Below are 21,972 nucleotides of genomic sequence, written 5' to 3'. Positions count from 1 at the left end.
CGAGCGATTCTAGAACTCACGCCTCTAAAACAGCATCGATAAGCGTCGGACCGTCGGCGTCGAGCGCGCGCGCGAACGCGTCTGCAAACTCCTCGCAGGTAGTGGTGCGGACGCCGCGAACACCGTACCCTTCGGCGAGTTTGCACCAGTCGATCGAGGGGTCGTCGAGTTTCGTGAGCGAGTCGCACGCGCCTCCGGACGCGCGAACGCCCTGGATAGCGCACTCGACGCGGAGAATTTGATACTTGGAGTTGTTCATGATCACGGTGACGACGTTGAGTTTCTCGCGCGCCTGCGTCCAAAGGGCCTGGACGGTGTATTGAGCCGAACCGTCGCCGACGAGCGCGATCGTTTGTCTCTCGGGCGCGGCCAAAGCGACCCCGACCGCCGCGGCGTTCGCGAAACCGATGGAACCGCCGGTGAGCGTCATGTGCGTAAAACGCGCCGACGATTCGCTGTCCTTCCAGTACGTCGATCCAGAGGTGAGCGATTCGTCCACGACGATCGCGCCGGCTGGTTGCATGCCGGCTATGATTCGACACACCTTGGCACCGTTCAAGGCGCCCGTCGGTGAATCGCATCGCACTTGGACGTATTCACCCTCGAGCGTGGACTTTGGGCTGGCGTCTACGTCCTTCGGTGCGATCGCAGTCTTCGGTGATTCGTCTGCGATGCCGAGCTTTGTCGCGACGGCGTTCGTGAGCGCGTTGATCGAATTGTGATTGAACACAATCGTCGATTGTAACTTGATGTCGAACTCTTTGCACAGTTTGTCGTGCACGCTCACTGCCTTCGTGCTCGTCATCCCGTAGTTCCACAAACTATCCTCCTTGTCCTCGACCGATTTCGCGAGCGCTTCGGAAACGACGTGCTCAACGACGGCGGCGACGTCTGACATCTTCGGCGCGCATTGAACGCCGATATTCACTTCCATCGCGAGCGCGCGCAAGACGTCAAGCATCATCGCGTTTCCGGGAGGATCGACAAACCACATGTCGTCGTCGTTCTGTGCGAACAACTTCGTCGGAGAATCGCGGTAGCCGAACATCGCCGTTGGCGGTCGCGGCACGTCGAGAAAAATGACGACTTTGTACTTGGCGAACGCGTTCGCCGCGTCTTTCGGAAAGTAAGGCGCGCGCTGCACTTTGGGCATATCGCCACCGCGTTCGATGCAAGAAAAGAAGCACTCACACACCACGTCCGCACCGAGCGCTTCCGCGACGTCGCCGACGATCCGCAGTTCTTCCTCGCCGCACGCATCGCCTCCGATGTAAAAGAGAACTTCGCCGCGCGCCAACGGTTTCGCGCGAGCGAGCATTTCACGCAGAAAAGCGCGAACGGCATCAGTGACGACCACGTCTTCGGCGCCGTCTCTTCTATTGCGAACGTTTTCGGCGCGCGCGATGGCGTCGCTCAGTCTGCCACTGTCCAACACGCGAGACCAAGTCAAATCGTGCGGCACGATTTGCGTGGCAACGCCGCGGTGTCGAAGCGCCGCTTCGATCGCGTCCGCAGCATCACTCGCGATCGCATCCACCGCCGCACTCGTGTGCACGTATTTCGTCGACACCGTCCGCGCGAGCGACTCGATATCGTTCTCCAACAGGGCTTCGTTACCTCGATGAAACGTGCTCATCTCGCCGACGACGTTGAGAATGGAGCTCCGGCCGCGGCTCGCGTTGTGCAAGTTCGAAAGTCCGTTCATCAAGCCAGGGGCGAGATGCAAAAGAGTCATCGCCATCGCGTTTCGATCGCGGTTGACGTCGCGCTTGACGCGAGAGTACCCGTCCGCCGCGCCCGTGGCGACGTTTTCGTGGAGAACGAGGACGCTGCGAATATCCGCGCACTCGGCCAGCGCGCCGACGACGTGCATCTCTGAAGTCCCGGGATTAGCGAAGCACACCTCGACGCCTCCGGCCGCGGCGACTTTGCAGAGCGCAGTGGCGCCTGTGATTTCTTTCGGTTCTTCCGACATGCTGCTTCACGCGTCGAGGTGTCGCGCTCACGGCCCCTCGCGCCTCGATTTTCCAAATAATGACGCGACTGCGCGAGAGATGAACGAACCGCCACCATCCGGCGGTTTTCGCGCGACGTTCGCGTCGGCATTCGACGATGCGTCGCCACCGTCCGTTTTCGTATTGAAAATACCCTTGAACGCCGCCGATGTCGCCCGCTCGCGATCACGAATCGCCGCGTCGATCTCTCGCAACGCCTTGACGACGTTCGCGTCGACGAGGCCCGCGGCTTCGGTAATTTTCTTAGCCTTTAAAAAATCTTCTCTCGCGGCGTCCTCCTGCCCTAAACCCGCTCGCGCCTTACCGCGCCTGTAATACGCCTTTGCGTTGTTCTCGTCCACCTTCAAGACGTACCCGACGTGCGTCACCGCGTCTTCGAACGCGCCCAATCGCAAATACGCCGCCGCCAAATTCCCGTGCGCGGCGACGAACTCCTCGTGCGCCTCGACCTCGTACTTATCGAACAACTGCATCATAAAATCTTCCGTCAAGTACGTCAACGCCATCGAGTATTCGCGCACGGCCTCGCGCGCGCGCCCCCCCGCGAACGCCGCGTTCCCGTTCGATCGATGCGCGCGCACGCGCTCCACCCGTTGCTCGTACGTCATGTCCCTCTGTCGCATCTCCGGCGCCGCCGCGCTCCCCCGCGCGCCCAATATCTCCAAATCCAACACCACCGCCCTGTCTTTCCCCACCGCCGGGAACGAAAAGTTCCCCTCCTTCCCGTACGCCAGCGCCGCCCCGCACTCAAACGTCGCCCGCTCGCCCACTCGCATCGTCATCGCGCACGCGTCCAGCGCCTCCACGCGCGCCGGGCCGTCGCGCGTCCTTCCCTCCTCGTCCGCGATGCCCGTCCGCGCGCTCAGCGTGAACTGAATCGGTTCCATGTCTTCCCTCGTGTCGCGCAGCGTCTCGCCCGTCGTCGCGTCGCGAAGCGAAAAGTGCGCTGTTCAAGCGTCGCGCCGTCGTCGGCGTCGCGTCAGTCCCCGATCTCGCGCGCGCGCGCGCCGTTCGCGTTCAAACGCGGCGCGACGCACCGTGCACCGCGCATCCGAGCGCGAGCGCGTCGGCGTCGTCGTCGGGATGCGTGAGGATGGTTTTCCGAACCGGCGCGCGCGCGCGTCCCACGCGCTCGACCGTCGACGCCATGCCGCGCGACGCGCGTCGTCGCGCGCGCGTATATGCGAGTGGCACGCGCGCGCGACGACGCGCGCGCGTCGACGCGTGGCGCGGCACTTCGGGACGCATCCATGGCGACGCGCTCGCGCGGATTCCCGCGCGCGGCGCGGCCCGACGTCGTGCGCGCGGCGCAAAAGGACGAGACGCACGCCGCGGTGCGTCCACCGGACGCGCGCGCGACGCGCGACGACGCGCGCGACGCGACGACGCGACGACGCGATGACGTAACGACTTTGACGACTGACGACGCGACGCGACGCGACGCGACGCGACGCGCGCGCAGGCGACGGCCGAGCGACTGCACGACGCGTGCGCGCGCGCGCTCGGACCTCGACTGTCGGTGCGGTGGAATCGCGCGCTGCGGGCGTGCGGGCGGGCGGCGTACCCGGCGCTGACGTACCTGAGCGGACGCGCGACGCTCGGCGAGGAGTACTGCGACTTGGCGAGCGGGGACGCGCGGGGAAGGAAATCGAGCGCGCGGGCGCTCTGGACGCGGTTCGTGATCGATGCGTTCGGCGAGGAGATCGCGCGCGAGCTGCGGGGGTGCGTGGTGCGAAATCACGAACGCGGCGTCGGGCTGGGGGGCGGGGAGACGAGCGCGGCGACGCGAGCGATGGACGCGAGCGCGAGGACGGCGCTGGCGCTCGTGGGACGACGCGTCGAGCGCGGGATGGGGGATGAGACGACGTCGCACGGGCAGGCGATGATCGACGCGCGAGGTGGGTTCGCGAACGCGGCGCATTTGGCGCTGTTTTACGCGAACGGGGAGTATTACGATTGGAGCTGCCGAGCGAGCGGGACGAGACGCGCGTTCACGGGGGCGTACGCGGGCGAGGAACGGCCGAGTTACGCGCTGTTAGGCGTGTTCGTGGCGTTTCAACTCGCCGTCGTGACGTGCGAAAACGTCGCGAGCTTCGCGCGCGGGGGCGGGTCGAGCGAGACGTCGGGGGCGCCGTCCGTCGGCGCGCGCGTGCTCGAATCCGACGGCTCGCCGGCGATCGAAGCCGCGATCGTCGCATCGCCGCGGCTCGACGTCTTCGGTAATCCCGTCGACGAAGGCGCGTCGGCGTCTCGAAAATCGAAATCCACGTCGCCTTTGATCGCCGCCAAGTGCGCGCTCTGCCTCTCGCCTCGCGAATCGCCGACGGCGACGCCGTGCGGTCACGTCTTTTGCTGGCGCTGCATCGCGGGGTGGGCGAGCAAAAAGCCCGAGTGTCCGCTGTGTCGAGCGCCGACCACGCCTCAAAGTCTGGTTCCCCTGAGTAACCTTGCCTAGATCGACGTGTCATTAGGAAGCGTCGTAGTTCGCCACTCGTCGCCGCGTCGAACCGCAGACGTCGCCGCGCGATGGGTCTCTTCGGCGCCGTCTTCTCTTTTCTTCCGTTCGTGCGCGCGCGACGCGACAAGCGACGAGACGAAAATCCCGATCGGCGTCGGCGCGGCGAGCGCGCCGCGCTGCTCGTCAAGCCAGACGCGGCGACGACGACGACCGAGGGCTGGGTGTTACGCGTCGTCACGCTCGCGCTCGTGCTCGCGTGCGGCGTCGTTTGGGCGTCGTTCGCGAGCGAGTTGCAAGAGCTGTCGATCGGGGCGCGCGCGGGGGACGACGTCGCGGGATTGGGGGCGGACGTGGACGTCGAGGCGTGGATGGCGACGCGCTGGCGCTGGATGATGGTTTAGCTCACGGGACGAAACGAAACGAATTCGGTGTTGTATTGATAGAATGTATAGCGTAGCTAAACGATGACTAGAGGTGCGAATAACGCTTTCCAGTCGCGCTCGGCGGCGGCGGCGCCGTTGGAGACTTCGAACTCGAGAGATTCGCCGGGCTTCGGCGGACGCGTGAGCGCACGAGCGCACACTTCTGCCAAATCCTCCATGCTCACCTCCCCCGTGAGCGTGTCGCCCTGTCCAAATCTTATCTCTCGACCTTGCGACGGTGATGATTTCACGCTGCACGGTCGAATGATGGTGAGCGCGACGCCGCTTCGCTTGGCCAGCTCTTCTCTCGTTTTATCTCGTCGAGCCTTTTCGTTGGCGCTCGGAAACAACCCGCCGCCCGCGCTCTTCGCGCTCGACACCAGCACGACGTGTTTCACCCCTCTCCGCACGCATGCCGCTAATAAATCCTCCTCCAGCGCGTCCGTCACCACCATCGCGCGCACGCCGTTCAACCGCGCTCCCGCGCTCATCGAGTTCGACACCACGTTTACGTACGGACCGAACCGCGTCTCCGCGCCGACGATCTGTTCCGCCTCGCACGCCGCCACCACGCTCGCCTTGGCCAATATCAATTGCACCACGATGGATTCTCCGAGCGCGCCGTCCGCGTTCGTGACCAAAATGCTCGTCTTGGGTAGGTTCAACTCGACGTCGTCGTCGTCCTCGTCGGCCTCGTCGGCGTCGCCGTACGCCGCGGTCTCGTCGCCGTTCTCGTCGCCCGACGCTCCGGTGCCGTCGCCGACGGAGCTATCGGAACCGTACCAGCGGCGCAGTTTAGGGCCACCCTCCATGACGTCCAGCATCTCTGCGTCGCGCGCGCGCGCGGCGTCGTCAGTCTCGGTCGCGTGACGTCTGTGCGCTCTGACGCACCTTCGAATATTGAACGCTTCTTACCGGCGCGCGCGGCGATCGCGCGCGACGCGCGCGCGCGGAACGCGCTCGGGGACGTCGTCGGGCGTCGCGACGCGGACGCGGGGGCGACGAGGCGCGCGCTCGCGAGCATGGCGTGCGTCTTTGAGTGAGGCTCGGGACGAGACGGTTCCGGAGCGAACGCCGACGCCGTCGGTATCACAATCGATCGCGCGAGCGATCGCGCTCGTGTCTCGCCGCTAAAAAACTAAGACGCCGCGCTCGCGAGGGACGGGTCGGCGAAGGTGAGCGGGACGAGGGCGACGTCGCCGTTGGCGAAGGCGACGGCGAGCGTCGCGCGGAGTCTGCCGGCGGCGACGGCGAGCGGGGTGGAAATTTTAACCGCTTGCGCCGGTACGCGCGCGCCGGTATCGTCATCCGCGGTGTCGAAGTATCCGATCAGACTGCTGCTGACGATGTTTGTCGTGCGCGTGGCGTAGAGGGCGACGACACCGTCTCTGTCGCCGCCGCGCAACGCGAGCGCGAGGCGCGAGCTCGACGCGTCCCAAACCATGTCCGCGACGTCGTGCTCGCTCGTCCCAGATCGCGAGGCGTCGCCGCCGACGATGTCCGGGAGTTCTAAGGGTAACACGTGAGCCGCAATCTCGTTCACGCAATCCCTGGGCGAAAGATGCACGGCGGAGAGCTTCGCCGAACCGCGCGTGGCTATCAACGCCACCGGAGCGTCTCCCTGCTTCCCTTGCACGTTGCCCCAGGCCGTCGCGGTCACCTCGCGCCCGTTCGTGCTCCACTTTCTACACGTCATCGTGTCGCACTGCCAAACGCTAAAGCCCTCGCCCACGTGCGCGGCGAGAAGGTAACCTCCGCACGCGCTGAAGGCGACTCTGGAGATGCCCGCGCCGCCGCCGCCCAAAGGCGTGTACGTCCCCGCGCTCACGTCCCAGCAATGAATCACGCGACACCTTCGCGAGCACGCCACGAGTAAAAGTCCATCTGGGCTCCACGCTACGCACTCCGACGCGCATATCCCGCCCGGCGGCGCCGTCGGCCCCGCCTCGTGCGCTCCGCGCTCGTTGTAAATCGTAAGCCTCCAACGGTACCCGCTCGTCTTCCCGCTCGTCCCGCGCTGCGCCAACGCTCGCACTTTCGCCGCATCGACCGGGCTTAGCGCTCCTGTTTCGCTCGCAACCGCGCTCGACGCGCGCGTCGCGCGTCGCTCTCGCGTCCAAACGCACACGCCCGACGCGCCCGCGAGCGCGAGCGCTCGTCCCCGTCTCGGCCGCCACGCCATCGCCGCGCACCGTCCGTGCGCGCGATGCCGCAGCGTCGTCACCTCGTCCTCGCACTCGCTCTCGTCGTCGCTCGCGCGTTTCCGCGCCCGCACCGCGCCTTTATCATCCATCGCCGCGTCGCGCGTCGCGCACCGACCGCCGTCATCCGTCGTCGCCAAGATTTCCTTCGTCGGGTGCCACGCCAGCGCGGCTTTCGGCGCCGCGCCGTCGCGCGTCGACTGCGACAGCGCGCGGGTGATCTCCGTGAGCGCGCCGTTCGAGAGCGCGGCGTCGCGGACCGCGCGCGCGAGCGACGGTTTCGCTGAATCAGACTGTTGACGCGAGGCGTCGCGCGGGTGCGCGTCGCTCGTCGCGCACGCGCCGCGAACGGCGACGGGACATCGCACGACGTCGCCGAGGGCGCGTTCGACGCGCGCGCCGCCGGGGCCGATGAACTCGCAGTCGACCTCTTCGAGCGCGGGCATGGCGAAGAGGCGGCGAGTGCGGCGAGGCGCGAAGACGAAGCGAGGGCGTTTCTACGTATGGAGACACATTCGTGTTACAATGAAGAGTGAGGAGTAGTGTGGTAATGTAAATCGGATCATCGTCGTCGTCGTCGTCGTCGGTTGGTTTCGCGCGCGTTCGTCAGAAGAATGCTTCGGCGGAACGCTTGACGCCGTTGGAGAGCTTTGTTTTGGTCTGCTTCGGCGGCGCGCTGTGGGTCTTGCCGTGAATCGGACGGAAGATGGTCTTCGTCGGCGTCAGACGAAGATTTTGCTTGCCGCGTTTCGTGTTGATCGGACCCCGGAGGTCCGGGGATGAATACGTGATGCCTTCGTCGTTCCACATCAAGCGTTTCGATCTCGGGGACATGGACGGGGAGTCGAGCGAGTCGAGCGACGGCGTCGGCGACGCGGAGTTTCCGCGGTCCACGACGGCGCGCATGGCGACCAGCTTCGATCCACTCCTCTCTGACGCGTCTGACGATTTTGCCGTCGCGGCATCATCGGATGACTTTGAGCTTGACTTTTTCTTCTTCTTCTTCTTAGCGCTTCGCTCTTCCTCTGCTTCTCGCGCGGCGAGCTCCTTCGCCAGGCGACGTTCGCGCTTACGACGTTTCTTTTCTTTCTTCGCGGCCTCTTCGTCGACGGGCTTGTCGACTTCGTCGACTTTGCGTTTCGTCTTCTTCTTTTTCTTCGCAGTCGAACCGTTGACGAGTCCGGCGCTCTCTTGCGAGACGCCGTTCTGCTTACGCTTTTTCGGTGGCGACGCGACGTCCTCCGCCTCTGGATCCTCACCACGCGCCTCGGCGTCCTTCTTGATCTTGCTCGCGCCTTTCTTCAACATGGCGTGTAACTCGTATAACGACTCTCTGCACGCATCGTCGACGCCGTGCTCGGCACCGAGCGTGATGGCGCGCTCGTAAAGTTTCTTCAAAGCACTCGGTGTCAAACGCGGCGCGCGCGGATCCTCGCTCGCTCGCGACGCATCCGTCAGTGGTTCGAACACGTCGGTGCGGATGCGCTTGAGCAACACATTGCTCTCCTCCTTCTGCATGGCGTTGATGAAAACGACCACCAACGCCGCGAGTGCGCCGCTCGGAATCGGCGTCGGAGCGCCCGCCTCGATTTCCTCCTCCCCGTCGTCCATCGCCAAACCCGTCTCACCCTTACACACCGCCTCAACCTCCCTCAAAAACACCTCCGCCACGTGCAACTTGAACCCGATACCCTCCAACTGCGCCGATTTCGGCGCCCCAAATATCGCCTCCGCCATCGCGCGTCCGATATCATCCGCCATATCCCATCCTCGTTCGCCCGCGAATCGAAACCCGTGGTGCAACACGCGTCGCGTCAACAAGCAATACTTATCCATCCTGTGCTTATCTATCCCACCCCACTCCGTGCGCATCGTCCACAACCCCGCTTCCAAGTACACCATCGCCACCTCGCGATTCAGCACGTGCACGAGCGCTCCCATCTTATTCGCCACCTCCAGCTGCGTCGCTCTCCCGTCGGCGTGCCAATACGAGTAAAACAACCCGCGCCACAGCTTCTTCCCATCGATCGCCGTCAGCGTCTCGCGACTGGCCAGCCACTTCGACACGTTCACGAACGTCTTATCGCGCACGCGTTTATCGCTGTCCGCGAGCTTTTTCGCGAACGACGAGCTCATGACGACGATTTCGGCGTCGGCGGCGGCGGCGCTTCACGCGCTCGAGACGGCGCGTCGGCGCGCGCGACGGCGTCGCGTCGGCGTCGATCGCGCGGAGTCGACGCTTTGACGCTCGCCGTCGGCCGCGACGCGCGCCAGCTCGCCGCGCGGGCGTGTGCGGCGCGCGATGATGTCGCGCGGCGGCGCGCGGCGAACGCGCGAAAAAGACCAGCCGTTGGCGAAATGTCAATGTGGGCGCCAACAGTCGGCGAGCGCGCCTTCGACGACGCCGAGGGAACGCCTGCGCGCTAAAAACGCGGCTTCGAACGCGCACACGGTCGACGCGTACGTTTGCCACGCGCGGTCGACGTCGCTGGTCGCGTCGGCGCGACGGGCGAGCGATTGCGCGGCGCGCACGGCGAAGTCGGCGGTGGCGCGAAGCTTGGCGAGCCGGCCGACGTGACGCTTGATGAGACGACGCTTGGAGGCGTCGATGGGTTGGGGTAAGGGTGGATTCGGGGGATTTGGTGCGCGTGACGCGCCGGTCGCGATGGATGGTGCGGTGCGATGGACCGCGGTCGGCGCCGGGGGACGGCGCGCGTCGGCGGCGCATTTCTGAAGCCAGCGATCGACGACGGCGGCGGCCATGCTCCAGGCGTGCGCCACGAGCGCGAGCGAGCTGACGAGTCGAATTGAATTCGACGCGACTTTTGGTGGCGATGGTCCTGTATGCGGTCGAAGCGGCGTTACGACGTCGGAGGCTTTGGAAACTCCCGATCGCTCGAGTTCGCGCGAGGCGACGTCGACGAAGCACTCGAGCGTGACGAAATCTTGCGTCGAGGCATCTCGCCGAGCGATGTCAGCAGCGACGCGATCAATCATGTCGTCGTCGTTCAGCATCGCGCGCGCGATCGCACCCGCGCTCTTGAACGCTTCGCTGAGTGTTTTCACGAGCGCCGGGTGATGCGCCAAGGTTCCATACGGATGCCGCTTGGCGAACGTCGCTGCGATGGCCTCGCGCGCGAATGTCCGCGCACGCACAATACCGACGAGCCCCCTTTCTATGACGAGCGCGAATGAGACGCGCGATATTCCGTTTCGATGCGTCGCACTTCGCCGGATGACGTCGACGTCTTCCGTCGACGGAGCCGCTTCGCCAAGAACGGGAGCCAGCAAGTGTGCCAGCGAACGCGTCGCCTCTTCAACGCCTAATACCGGCGCAGTTTGCGGTGACTCAATCAATACATGCTGTGTGAATCGAATGGTCGACATCACTCGCTCGAGTTCGAACGCGTCGAGCTCTTTGAATCGTGTGAAAGTCTGCACCCACTCGCTCTGCGCGTTGATCGTCGCGAGCGCCTTCGTGAACATTTGGTGGTGTTTGTCACCGAGAGTCCGCGAGCCGTGTCGCTTGTAAAAGAACTCGCGAACACGATGCGAAACGTCCATGCTTGAGTCATAGCTCAGAGCTAACTCAATCGCTATGAGTGTCGCCAAACGATGTGTCGTCGGCGAATCCAACGCCTCCGTATCGGCGAAGAACCGCGCGTCGTCGTCATCAACGTGTCGATCGCGTCCCGCGACCGCAGTCCCGGTTTCACCGCCACATTCCCGATTTAAGTCTGTAACGAATACGGGAAGGCTCGCGACCACGTCTGCGTCCCCTAAAGATGACGCTACCTCGCTCAGTTCGCGTTCGGTACGCGGCGACGCGCTCGCGCATTCGCTAGACGACTGCGACGCGCGCCGCACGCGCGAATCGTCGTCGTCGTCGGTGTGCCCTAGACCATTCGAGTCATCAGACGCCGTAATACGACTCGCGCCGTCTACATCAACGCACGTCGACGCCGTGCGCGCGCATTCCAAATCGCATCGCAACTCTCGCGCGTCCGTCTCCGCCTTTACGCTCCGCCGCGTCTCCCTCGCGAGTTCCTCACGTAGCTCCTTCGCCCGCGCGCGCCCTCGCTTCACCGAGCGCATCGCCGACTTTACTTCCTCCTTCGCGCTCGACGCCACGAGATCTACGGCGCGAAGCGCATCCTCCACCGCCGCGCGTCGTTCTTCGTCGTCGCCGTTCGCCGCGCGAAGCGCCGCCACCTTCGCCACCGCCCGCGTCGTCGCCGCGTCCAGCACGCTTCGCGACATCGCCTCCGACGACGCGTTCCACTCGCACCGCTCGATTCCGTCCTCGTTCGCGACGTCGCGGGCCCGTCGAAACCCGAGAGACGTCGCCGCGCCCGCGCGTCCGTCTCGCCGTTCCAGCCGACGCGAGCGATGTCCCGCGCGGCTCTCCGAGCGCGCGGCGACGCGCGGCGTCGCGCGCGCCGACGACCGGCGCTCGACGACGGCGTCTCGCGCCATCGCGCGCGCGCGCGGCCGCCGCGCGCCCGCGGCGCGCGCGCGCGCGCGCTCTTTAAAAATAGGACGCACCGCGCAAAGTGACGCTTCGTCTCGCGCGCGCGCGGCACTGTCGGACGTTCGAACCGATGCGCGCTTCGCCGATCGGCGCGCGCGCGGCGACTCGCGCGGCGCCGCGGCGCGAGCGACGCCGCGACGCGAAACGGTCGGCCGCGGCGCGCGCGCGCGGGAGCGACGACGCGCGCGCGGGAGCGACGACGACTCGACGACGCTTTGCGCGAGGTTTACAGTTGAGTTTGCTCCCGCTGCTCGCGAAAGACGCGCGAGCGCGCGACGAGGGCGACGCGACGAAGGAAACGCGGACGTTTAGCGTGGAGACGCGCTCGTTTCGCGTCGGTAACGTGCCGGAGTACTTCGAAGAGATCGATCTGGGGGACAGCGCCTCGGGCAAGACGTACGAGACGCTGCTGCGGGACAAACGTTTTGGGTTGGCGGGGAACACGATCACGCTGAGTAAGCAGACCGCCTCGAGCGGCGGGCCGCGGAGTTTGCGCGACATAGGTTCGATCGAGGACGTGGCGGCGCGTTTGGTGGATTCTGAAAATAAAAAGTCGCGCGGCAAGGCGAACGCCAAACTGCGCGTGTTCGCCGAACGTCGAAAAGATTCGATCGAGTACTACGACATCGTGTACGAAAAGAACGTGCTGGGCGTCAGGCGCGTGATTCAGTGCACGTTAGCCCTGGACGTGGACGACGCTGGATCGAGCACGCTTTACACGTTGACCGTGGAGGAGGACGCCGAACGATACGACGACGCCGAAGCAGAAATGCGCGCGGTCGCCGACGGCTTTAAAATCTTCCGTTGATCACGTGGCGTCACATCACGACATAATTAATTTTACTTCACACGCGCGCGCTTTTCGATCGCTCTTTGATTCGGCCTCGACGTCGCCGCGCGGTCCTCGAGCGCCGTCCCGCTCGCGCTTCACAATTCACCGCGTCCCGCTCGACATGGTCAAGGCGTACCTGCGCTACGAGCAAGCCGCAGCGTGGGGTGTCGTCGCGACGGGTATCTCGGACACCGCCGGCGCGCTCACGTACGTCCCAGCGTCGACGTCGCGCGGAAATGATGATTTTTCCGACGCGCAACCGGCGGCGGCGGCGGCGCGAGAACGCCTCGCCGTCGTCGCGCTCGAACGCGTGGGGATCTGGGACTTGAAGCGCGGCGTCCGCGATACGTCGTTGATTCCACAGCCGCAGCCAGACGATCACGGAGTGACGAAGGCGACGCCGAGGGTGACGTGCGTCGCGAGGTCGCCGAACGGCGACGTCGTCGCGTGCGGGGCGAGCGACGGAAGCATCAGACTCTGGTCGTTGAGTGATTTAGACTGCGACGTGACTTTTAGAGGACATAAACGCGACGTGACCGCGCTACGATTTTCGCAGGACGGGAGCTTGCTGGTGTCCGGTGGGCGAGACGCCGACGTTGTGGTTTGGGACGTAGTCGCCGAGAGCGGGCTGACGCGGTTGCGAGGACATCGCGATCAAATCACGGACGTGGTCATCATCGATGGGAAAATGCACAAGAGCGCTGAGCTATTCGGGCGAAAGGTGGTGTCGACGAGTAAGGATGGCTACGTGAAAGTTTGGGATTTGGGGACGAGAGCGTGCACGCAGACGTGCACGGGGTTCGAGGGCGAGACGTGGAGTTTAGACGTCAACCCAACGCAGACGCGATGCGTGATCGGAACGTGGGATGATAAGCTACATGTGTATGACTGCGATGAGTCAAGAGATGGGTACGATCAAGAGTCGCCGTTGGTGCGAATGGGAACGGTGACGCGCGCCGCAAAGGGACGAGCGATGACGGTGCGGTTTCATCAAACTGGGAACTATCTAGGCGTGCAAGGCGCGGGTCGCGGCCTCGAAATATACCGCGTGCGCGGCGATAAAGAAGCGATGAAGAAACAAAAGCGCCGGTTGAAGCGCAAACGCGAAAAGATGGAAGCGAAAGCGCGCGAAGCTGAGGAACTCGGCGACTTGGATGCGGCGAAGGAAGCCCGAGAGGAGCACGATGAAGAGGGCGCACGAAGCGCGGGGGATGAGCTGGAACTCGCATCAACGGTCACGACCAAAACTAAAATGCGCGGCTTCGCGTTCGCGACGGAAGCGCCGAAGCGGACGGATGTGATGTGCAAAGTTGCCGTGTTGCTCGACGACAACTCGGTGCAAGAGTGGGAAATCATCGAAGAAGAAGAGCCAGAAAAATTACACGCCATCGAGAACCCCGGGCATCGCTCTGATGTTCGTGCCGTAGCACTCTCGCCGGATGATGAAACCGTGCTTTCGTGCTCGAGTAACGGCTGCAAGCTGTGGAATGTCGCCGACGGCGCGTGTTTGAGAACCGTTAAGGGTGGATACGGGTTGTGTGCGTCGTTCGCCCCGGGCGGTCGGCACGCCATCATTGGTACCAAGCAAGGCGCGATCGAGCTCGTTGATGTGAACGCAGGAACCCAGCTCACTGTACCCGACGAGGCGCACGAAGGCGCGGTGTGGGCGTTCGCCATGCTTCCCGACGACAGTGGTTTCGTCTCCGCTTCGGCGGACAAGACGGTGCGATTCTGGGAATGGACATTAGAGAAAGGCGAAAACGGTTTGCGCACTCTTAGTTTCAACCACATGCGCACGTTGCAAATGGCGGAAGATGTGTTGAGCTGCCAAATCAGTCCCGATGGGAAGCTGCTCTCGGTGTCGCTCCTTGACAACACGCTCAAGGTCTTCTTCGTGGACAGCCTGAAGTTCAACCTGTCGCTGTATGGCCACAGACTTCCGGCGTTGTGCCACGACATATCCAGTGATTCGCAGTTGCTCGCGTCGGCAGGCGCGGACAAGAACATTCGTATCTGGGGATTGGACTTTGGCGATTGTCACAGGTCAATTTTTGCCCATCAAGACTCTGTTATGGCGTTGAAGTTTGTGCCAAAGACGCATTACTTGTTCTCGGTTGGTAAGGATAAATTAGTGAAATATTGGGACGCCGACAAATTTGATCCTCTGCTCACGCTTGAGGCGCATCACGGCCCGGTGTGGTGCCTGGCGGTGAGCACGCGAGGAAACTTTGTCATCACCGGCAGCGGCGATCGCTCAATTCGCATGTGGGAGCGCACCGATGAGCCCTTCTTCGTTGACGAAGAACAGGAAAAGCGATTGGAATCTATGCTCGACGAAGGCATTGATGACGAGCGAGTGCGCCCAAACACCGATCTTCCTGCTGAAGGCGAGGCTGGCATGGCGGGTCGCAAAACTTTGGAGACGTTGACCGCCGCCGACGCCATCGTCGAGGCGCTCGAGCTCGCTGAGCACGAAACCAAGCGCCTTGCCGAACACGCTGCGGACAGCGCCAAATCCGGCGGAAAGCTCGCACCGATACAGCCAAATCCTTTACTGTTAGGGCAGTCACCGGAAACGTACGCTCTGAACGCCATCGCAAAGATTCGCCCGAGCGAACTCGAGCAAGCCATCCTGTGCATCCCCTTCGATTTCGCCCACGAAATCCTCAACCATCTCACAACCTGGCTCAACGCCGGCCAAAAAGTCGAACTGACGTGCAAGATCGCCGCCCTAGTCATGCGATTACACGCCAACTCGTTCGGACGCACGCCAGAGACGAGACGCACCCTCGTGAAGCTCAGACCGCTCCTTCGCGCGCGCGCCAAGGAGGCGCGCGATTTGATGGGCTTCAATCTCGCCGGTCTCAACGTCCTCGACGCTTTCATACGCGACAACGAAGAAGTCAAAGACGATTTAATCGACGACGACGCTGGACTTTAGCGTGTAGTGCGACTTTCTCATAGCCACCGTCTCGCCGCCGCGCGTCGCCGCACAACGCGCCTTCGGCGTTCGCTCGCGTAGCGCCATGTCCGCGCCATCGCCCGCTCCGCTCCCCAACTTCGCCCGCGCCGCGTCGCGAAGAGCGTTCCTCACCGCCTCCGCGCTCGGGATCTCCGCGATCACGCGCGTCGGCGGTGCGCACGCGCGCGCCGTCGCCGCGAACCCGCGAACGGCGACGAAACCTGAACTCGACGGCCCGCGCACGCGCGTCGCGCTCAACGGCCGACGCCTGATCGCCATCGGAGACCTGCACGGTGACTTTTTGGCCATGGTGAAATCGCTCGAGCTCGCGCAGGTGATCGATGGGAACGGGAAGTGGAACGGCGGCGACGCCGTCGTCGTCCAAGTCGGCGACGTGCTGGACCGAGGCGATAGTGAAATCGCCATCCTGCGTAAACTACGATCGCTGGCGAAGCAAGCGAAGGAAGCGGGTGGAGACTTGATCACGATGAATGGGAATCACGAGATCATGAACGTGATGGGGGATTTTCGATACGCCACGCCGGGGGCGTTCGAGGAGTGTCGGCGATACGCGGAGAAGAAACGAGCCAAGGAGAACGCGAAGGAGGGTAAAGGAGAGGAAGCGAGCGCGACGCGAGGCGACGAAGATGAAGCGACGGCGGGCATTCGCGCGAGGCAACAGTTGTTCAAGCCGGGTGGAGAGATTGCCAAGTGGTTGGCGAAGCAACCGACGGTGCTCGTCGTCGACGACGGTACTGTGTTCGCGCACGCCGGGATTGATTTATCGCACGTCGAGTACGGCTTTGAACGCATAAATAAAGAAGTCGCGATGTGGATGGAGGGTAAGACGAAAATGCCTCCAAAGCAAGTGCTCGAATCGGACGGCGTGGTGTGGACGAGGGACTACGGCGGAAAAGACGCGGGCATCCAATACGAAGCGCAGAGTTGCCGACGCCTCGCATCCGCGCTCGAAGGCGCGGATGCGAAACGACTCGTCATTGGACACACCCCGCAAACGACCGGGGTGACGAGTGGGTGCAAAGGCACGGTCTGGCGCGTCGACGTGGGTGCGTCAAGAGGCATTTACGGTAACTCGGCGCAAGTCATAGAAATTATCGGCGGAAAGGTGCGCGTGCTCGCGTGAGTAAAATGATTCATTCCAGATGTGTGTGTGTGTGTTAATTATTAATCCCTATTGTTCACTAATCTTTCTAATCGCTAAGATTTCGCGCACGTTCGACTTGCCGTCCGAAATCGTCTTCACGCGCTCGACGCGGAGCGCGCCGAAGTACGTCTCGCAGTACGACGCGAACGCGTTCGTACCACCGCCGACGCCGAAGTAATAACTCTTCGCCGCGAGCAAACACACCCCGCGCGGGCTTAACGCGTGCGCGATGAACGCGCACAGACTCCCGTACTGCGACGCGTCGTAAATCGATTCGCTCGTCAACAACAAATCCACTCCGTCCGCCTCCACGAACGCGTCGTACCCCGACCAATCTCCGCACAACAGCCGCAATCTCCCCGGCGTCGCCTCTCCCTCGCTCTCCATCAGCGCGAACGTCGCCAGCGCGTTCGGCGCCGTGACTTCCTCCACGACGTCTCGATTATAATCCGTCAGCGTCAGCGTCTCGCATCGCGCGCCCAGCCTTCGCGCCGCCGCCAGTCCCGGTCCCGCCTGCCCCGCCCCGAGCTCCATCGCTCGCACCCGCCCGCCCGCGGCGTCCACGAGTCCATCGACGTCGAACGCCGCCGTCCCGACGTGCGCCGCGAGATCCCTCGCGCACTCCCACGCCTTGAGCCCGCCCTCGTACACGCCCCGCACGACGTCCGCGTCCTCGGGACACCCCTCCAGCGTCGACGCCGTCGTCCCGTGCGCGCTCCGCACGACCTCGACGTCGCCGTGCGTCTCGTACGTCCCCGACCACGTCGCGGGATCGTCGCGCGCGCGTCGCGCGACGTCGCGCGCGACGATCTCCTCCGCGGGCGTCGCCGTCGCCGCCGCCGTCGCCGTCGCCGTCGCCGCGCCGCGCGCGCGCTCGATCGCGCCGTCGTCGGAGACGCCGAACGCGAAGCGAAACTCGCCGCGCTCGCCGTCGAACGCCGCCATGGACGCGCGCTCGAGCGGCGCGACGCGCGATGGCGCGGCACACGAAGACGCGCGACGATGCAGAACGCGCGAAACGCGATGCCGAACGCCTCCGTCGTGAGCGCGGCGCTGCAGACGCTCGTGTACGGCGGCGCGGCGTCGTACGGGCTGTACAACAGGTGCGCGGGCGCGCGACGGCGCGCGCGACGCGCGAAGGCGCGCGCGAATGAAATGAATTAGGGTGACGGCGATTCGCGCGCGACGACGCGACGACGCGACGACGCGACGACGCGACGACGGAGGACTGACGGAGGGCGACGCGCGAACAGTCTGTTCAACGTCGAGGGCGGGCACCGGGCGATCGTGTACAATCGATTCGTCGGGGTGAAGGACAAGGTGTACGCGGAGGGGACGCACTTCATGATCCCTTGGGTCGAGAGGCCGTACGTGTACGACGTCAGGGCGCGCGCGCATCAGGTGAACTCGCAGAGCGGATCGAGAGATTTGCAGATGGTGAACATATCGATTCGCGTGCTGACGCGGCCGGACGCGGGTAAGCTGCCGGAGGTGTATCGAACGCTCGGGATGGATTTCAACGAACGCGTGCTGCCGAGCGTGATTCACGAAACGGTGAAGAGCGTCGTGGCGCAACACAACGCGAGCGAGTTGATCACGAAACGGGAACAAGTGTCGTTGTCTATTAGACATCTTTTGAAGCAGCGAGCGGCGCAGTTTAATATGGTGCTAGACGACGTCTCGCTCACGGCGTTGACGTTTGGGAGAGAGTACACCGCGGCCATCGAGAGTAAGCAAGTGGCGCAACAGGAGGCGGAGCGCGCCAAGTTCGTCGTCGATAAGGCGAGACAAGACAAGCTTTCGGCGGTGATTCAGGCGGAGGGTGAAGCGAAATCCGCCAAGCTCATCGGCGAAGCCATCGCGAACAATCCGGCGTTTTTAACCTTGCGTAAAATTGAAGCCGCGCGCGCCATCGCTCAAACCATGGCCAACTCCAACAATCGCGTCATGCTCAGCGCGGATTCTCTGTTGTTGAACCTTCAAGACGACAAGCCTGCCGATAAGAAGTAATCGCGAGTAGTCCTTATCAACCTTTGTCAACCAACCATTTAGAGCGAGTAGAGATTTCCAAGAATTCGTCGAGCTACAAGTACTTGTACTAGTACACTAAGAGTACGCTAAAACCTCCGTCGAGCGAGCGGCGCCGCGAGATCACCCTCACCGCGCGACCGACGGACTCACTCGTCTTTCGTCGGGTCGACGCGATCGCGCGCGCTCGGCGGGCGCTGTCGGGCAGTCAAGAAAATCCAGACGAAGAGAGCGGTGACGTGGAGGGCGACGAGGACGAAGGCGAAGACGTGAATGCGCGAGTATTCGCCGTTGTCTTTGACGACGAGCGATGCGATCGTTTTCAGCATGGCGCGCGCGAGAGCGCGGCGGGTCGAGGGCGGCGTAATGTCGCTCATACAATTCATCGGAGGTTGGTTCGGGGCGCTCAGATTGAGAAGAGACGGAGATGTTTTATACACAAAGACGTCTTAGAATACCTAAGCGGCCATTTGGACGTCGGCAGAAGCCTTGTACGCGTCCAACGAGGCGTCCAAGTCCGCGGCGGTGGGGGCCGCCTTCTTCTCTTTGGGCTTGCGCGCCGGCTTTTTCTTCGGCGCGGCTTTCTTGGCCGAGGCGACAACCTTTTGCGTCGCCTTGCCGCGCTTGGGAGCGGGCACAGGGGCCTTCTTTTGCTGTTGCTTGCCATTCTTGTTCTTCGGTTGCTGCTTCAAGCCAGAAAGACGTTGGGTGATCGGCTTCTGCTTGGGTTGTTGCGGAGCGTCGACGATGACGATGTTCAACGGGCGGCCGTCGAGCTTGACTCCGTTGTACGTCTTCACCGCCTTGAGCGCGGATTCGAGCGTGGCCAGCGTGACTTCGGCGGTACCCTTGGACTTGCCGTTGGGGCCGTAGTTGATGCCAGCGTTGAGCACGCGTCCGACTTGTCCGAAGAGTTCCTGTGATAAACGGGGAAGGGCAATAGCCGCGGCGAAATCATCAATACTTTCATCCTTCAGGAAATCGAGAGTGCGAGAGTCGAGCCACGTAGAACGAGCGAAAATAAATCTACGTGAGCGTAGTCGAGGTCGAGTTTCGGGGCGCATCGCGCGAGGGCTAGTGTGAGTTCCGTATCTCGAGCGAATTGATCAACCAAGCGGCGGTTTCGCTGAAAAAATGGAAACCGCCGAGCCGGCCAGAAATATCCGCAAGCCGCATCTCTCCAATGAAGGGTGTTCGCTCGAGTCGAACGACGGATTCGAGCTCTGTGTGGTTTAGACATCGTTTGCGCGGATTTTGTCCCCACCGCTTGCGTCGTAAACTCGCGAAACTGAAAAAATAAGTCGCGTTCAGAGCCGATCGCCGTTCGCTCGAGCGAAACGCATCGCCGCAATAAATTTGTTCGCGCGAGCGCTCGAGGCGGCGTTTCTGAAAACTCTCGCGTGACGTCGCTCCCCATCGTACCGTTGCCGAGGCGCGCGCGTTGTTTTATCCAGCCCTGTGTGTTCGGGCGACAACGATCCGCGCGTGGTTCGTCGCTCGCAGCCACGACGAACGCTTCTTCGCCTCGCGACGAACGGATGGGGTGCCCACGCGACGTCGACGCTCTAAAGTCTCAATAAACGAGCGATACCGTCACGCGCGCGCCGATGAGGAATACATCCCACCGCACGTCGCGCGTTGACGCATCGCTCTCACCACCGCGTCTCGCGCGAACGCTTTCGTTGGTCGATCCATCCACGCGAGTCGATCCGAATTCCCGCGATACTCGACCGACGCGATCGTCATTCGTCGTCGATATCATCCCCCACACTCCATCGGTGCGCGCCCTCGCTCTACGAGCGAGTTCTATTCACGCGCGCACCGACGGTCCTTCCCATGCTAACGTCGCGCGTCTCCTTACCTTGATATCTCTATCGTTCACCTTAAAGTCCAGGTTCCCGACGACGAGCTTCGTGCGTCCGCCCGCCTGCGCGTTCGCCTGTCGTCCTCCGCCTCCGCGCATCATGCCGTCGACCGCCATCGCCGTCGCCGCGTTCGATCGCGCCGGTTTCTTCTTGTTATTCTTCGTCTTCTTCACGCCACCGACCGCCATGGGCGTCGGGCCGGCGTTCGTTTTCTTCATCGCCGATCGCGCATTCTTCTTCCCGCCCACCTTGACGTTGGCGGATTTCTTCGCGTTGCGACGCTTCGGCGTGGCTTTCGCGGCGTCCTTGATCATGGCGTCGAGGGATTGGTCGAGCATGGCGGCCATGGCGTCGATCGGGCGCGAACGTCGGCGACGCGCGAAGGAATGAAGACGATGGATGGGAATTCTGAGATCTCCCGGGACGATCGAGCGCGCGAGCGCGGGGCGTTCGGGAGGGAACCCCCAGAGCGGCGCGCGCGAGGGGTCGCTCGCGGACGATGGGCGCGAGAATGAATCGCTGCGATTGAATTTATAATTTTGCTACATGCGCGCGCGCGCTTTAAGCGCGATGGACGCGAGATCGGTCGGCGACGCGTCGGCGGGGTTCGATTCTAAAAGAAATCGAGGGGTCCGCGACCGCCGGCTAAGCCCTCGACGATGAAGACGAAAGTCCCGATCATCGCCAATCGAGCGTGCTGAATCTCGATGGTTTTTAAGATGTTCAAATCTTCCTCGGTTTGGCCCGCGGCGAGGCCGAGGGGATCGAAGAGACGGCCGCCGGGGTAGAGCTTGTCCAAATCCTTGAACGCCTCGACCTCGTAGGTGCCGTTGCGAAGAGATTCCGCGACAAACATGAGCGGAAGGTGGATGATGGGAAGCCAGAATAAGCCCCAAGGAATTGTTTCCCCGAGGTAGGTGAGCTGTAAGCCATCGATGGGGTCGTTGATGATTTGCGTGTTCCACCAGTGCTGGTCCGGGGTGCCGAAGATGGAGTTGTGCGCGAGGAATTCGGGGACGAGCACGCCGATGCACGCGAGCATGGCCCATCGACCGTGAATCAATTCTCTCGCGCGATAGCGTTCGATATCGCTTTGCGCACCGAGCGCCAAAGGATCCCATCCAATATCACCAGGAAGAGAACCGGTGAGGTGCGGCGGGACGACATTCGGCGCTTGGGAAATGAACGCCGACGGCAAAAACTTTTTGCGTCGTTCGCCGTAGAGATCAGTTTGACTGAGACCAGTTTTGCGTACCGCACTCGTTACGATCATTGCAGCGCTTCCGTTGGACCAAAACGTGACCGCACCTTCGTTGGACGCGTCCATCTTCATGGCGCCAATGGTGACCTCTTCTCTTTGCGCTGAAGCGGAAACTTGAGCGCCACCACCGCCGCCGAAACGACCGCCGTCGGTGCCGTCGTCGTCGTCGTGCTCCTCACCGTTTCCACGTCTCCCGATCGACCACCAATCTCGGCCCATGTATCCGGGAAGC

General features: G+C 63.2%; 15 protein-coding genes across 15 annotated transcripts; 5 read left to right on the top strand and 10 right to left on the bottom strand.

Annotated features, from left to right (window-relative positions):
• Nucleotides 1–16: 16 nt before the first annotated feature.
• OSTLU_89681 (predicted protein) lies at nt 17–1,975 on the bottom strand (the record flags this gene model as incomplete). The annotated part of the gene is made up of 1 exon (XM_001422463.1): nt 17–1,975. The coding sequence occupies one exon, from the start codon at nt 1,973–1,975 to the stop codon at nt 17–19; it is 1,959 nt and encodes a 652-aa protein (XP_001422500.1).
• A 27-nt stretch (nt 1,976–2,002) lies between these two features.
• TPR2a (TRP-containing protein) lies at nt 2,003–2,902 on the bottom strand (the record flags this gene model as incomplete). The annotated part of the gene is made up of 1 exon (XM_001422462.1): nt 2,003–2,902. The coding sequence occupies one exon, from the start codon at nt 2,900–2,902 to the stop codon at nt 2,003–2,005; it is 900 nt and encodes a 299-aa protein (XP_001422499.1).
• A 363-nt stretch (nt 2,903–3,265) lies between these two features.
• Nucleotides 3,266–4,470, top strand: OSTLU_29380 (predicted protein; the record flags this gene model as incomplete). Its single annotated transcript, XM_001422626.1, has 2 exons — nt 3,266–3,349; nt 3,478–4,470. 2 exons carry the CDS (start codon nt 3,266–3,268, stop codon nt 4,468–4,470), a joined length of 1,077 nt encoding a protein of 358 aa, XP_001422663.1.
• Nucleotides 4,471–4,930: 460 nt separating this feature from the next.
• Nucleotides 4,931–5,719, bottom strand: OSTLU_29379 (predicted protein; the record flags this gene model as incomplete). The annotated part of the gene is made up of 1 exon (XM_001422461.1): nt 4,931–5,719. One exon carries the CDS (start codon nt 5,717–5,719, stop codon nt 4,931–4,933), a length of 789 nt encoding a protein of 262 aa, XP_001422498.1.
• Nucleotides 5,720–5,977: 258 nt separating this feature from the next.
• On the bottom strand, nt 5,978–7,552 carry OSTLU_29378 (predicted protein). Its single transcript, XM_001422460.1, has one exon. The coding sequence runs from the start codon at nt 7,540–7,542 to the stop codon at nt 6,034–6,036; it is 1,509 nt and encodes a 502-aa protein (XP_001422497.1). The 5' UTR covers nt 7,543–7,552; the 3' UTR covers nt 5,978–6,033.
• Nucleotides 7,553–8,881: 1,329 nt separating this feature from the next.
• Nucleotides 8,882–9,232, bottom strand: OSTLU_43453 (predicted protein; the record flags this gene model as incomplete). The annotated part of the gene is made up of 1 exon (XM_001422459.1): nt 8,882–9,232. A coding segment is annotated over one exon (351 nt), but the record flags the coding sequence as incomplete, so codon positions are not given.
• Nucleotides 9,233–9,457: 225 nt separating this feature from the next.
• Nucleotides 9,458–11,572, bottom strand: OSTLU_94061 (predicted protein; the record flags this gene model as incomplete). The annotated part of the gene is made up of 1 exon (XM_001422458.1): nt 9,458–11,572. One exon carries the CDS (start codon nt 11,570–11,572, stop codon nt 9,458–9,460), a length of 2,115 nt encoding a protein of 704 aa, XP_001422495.1.
• A 125-nt stretch (nt 11,573–11,697) lies between these two features.
• OSTLU_29376 (predicted protein) lies at nt 11,698–12,435 on the top strand (the record flags this gene model as incomplete). The annotated part of the gene is made up of 1 exon (XM_001422625.1): nt 11,698–12,435. One exon carries the CDS (start codon nt 11,698–11,700, stop codon nt 12,433–12,435), a length of 738 nt encoding a protein of 245 aa, XP_001422662.1.
• A 430-nt stretch (nt 12,436–12,865) lies between these two features.
• On the top strand, nt 12,866–15,364 carry OSTLU_311 (predicted protein; the record flags this gene model as incomplete). The annotated part of the gene is made up of 1 exon (XM_001422624.1): nt 12,866–15,364. A coding segment is annotated over one exon (2,499 nt), but the record flags the coding sequence as incomplete, so codon positions are not given.
• A 121-nt stretch (nt 15,365–15,485) lies between these two features.
• On the top strand, nt 15,486–16,565 carry OSTLU_89674 (predicted protein; the record flags this gene model as incomplete). The annotated part of the gene is made up of 1 exon (XM_001422623.1): nt 15,486–16,565. One exon carries the CDS (start codon nt 15,486–15,488, stop codon nt 16,563–16,565), a length of 1,080 nt encoding a protein of 359 aa, XP_001422660.1.
• Nucleotides 16,566–16,576: 11 nt separating this feature from the next.
• Nucleotides 16,577–17,531, bottom strand: OSTLU_29373 (predicted protein; the record flags this gene model as incomplete). The annotated part of the gene is made up of 1 exon (XM_001422457.1): nt 16,577–17,531. One exon carries the CDS (start codon nt 17,529–17,531, stop codon nt 16,614–16,616), a length of 918 nt encoding a protein of 305 aa, XP_001422494.1. The 3' UTR covers nt 16,577–16,613.
• A 78-nt stretch (nt 17,532–17,609) lies between these two features.
• OSTLU_29372 (predicted protein) lies at nt 17,610–18,596 on the top strand (the record flags this gene model as incomplete). Its single annotated transcript, XM_001422622.1, has 2 exons — nt 17,610–17,689; nt 17,840–18,596. 2 exons carry the CDS (start codon nt 17,610–17,612, stop codon nt 18,594–18,596), a joined length of 837 nt encoding a protein of 278 aa, XP_001422659.1.
• Nucleotides 18,597–18,763: 167 nt separating this feature from the next.
• Nucleotides 18,764–18,943, bottom strand: OSTLU_29371 (predicted protein; the record flags this gene model as incomplete). Its single annotated transcript, XM_001422456.1, has 1 exon — nt 18,764–18,943. The coding sequence occupies one exon, from the start codon at nt 18,941–18,943 to the stop codon at nt 18,764–18,766; it is 180 nt and encodes a 59-aa protein (XP_001422493.1).
• A 129-nt stretch (nt 18,944–19,072) lies between these two features.
• Nucleotides 19,073–20,338, bottom strand: OSTLU_29370 (predicted protein; the record flags this gene model as incomplete). Its single annotated transcript, XM_001422455.1, has 1 exon — nt 19,073–20,338. The coding sequence occupies exon 1, from the start codon at nt 19,676–19,678 to the stop codon at nt 19,073–19,075; it is 606 nt and encodes a 201-aa protein (XP_001422492.1). The 5' UTR covers nt 19,679–20,338.
• An 86-nt stretch (nt 20,339–20,424) lies between these two features.
• Nucleotides 20,425–20,826, bottom strand: OSTLU_29369 (predicted protein; the record flags this gene model as incomplete). The annotated part of the gene is made up of 1 exon (XM_001422454.1): nt 20,425–20,826. One exon carries the CDS (start codon nt 20,824–20,826, stop codon nt 20,425–20,427), a length of 402 nt encoding a protein of 133 aa, XP_001422491.1.
• Between the last annotated feature and the right edge of the window lie 1,146 nt (nt 20,827–21,972).

Source organism: Ostreococcus lucimarinus, chromosome 20 (assembly GCF_000092065.1).
Source record: "Ostreococcus lucimarinus CCE9901 chromosome 20, complete sequence".
Classification (NCBI taxonomy): Eukaryota; Viridiplantae; Chlorophyta; class Mamiellophyceae; order Mamiellales; family Bathycoccaceae; genus Ostreococcus; species Ostreococcus sp. 'lucimarinus'.
This window is presented reverse-complemented; position numbering and strand designations above follow the sequence as displayed.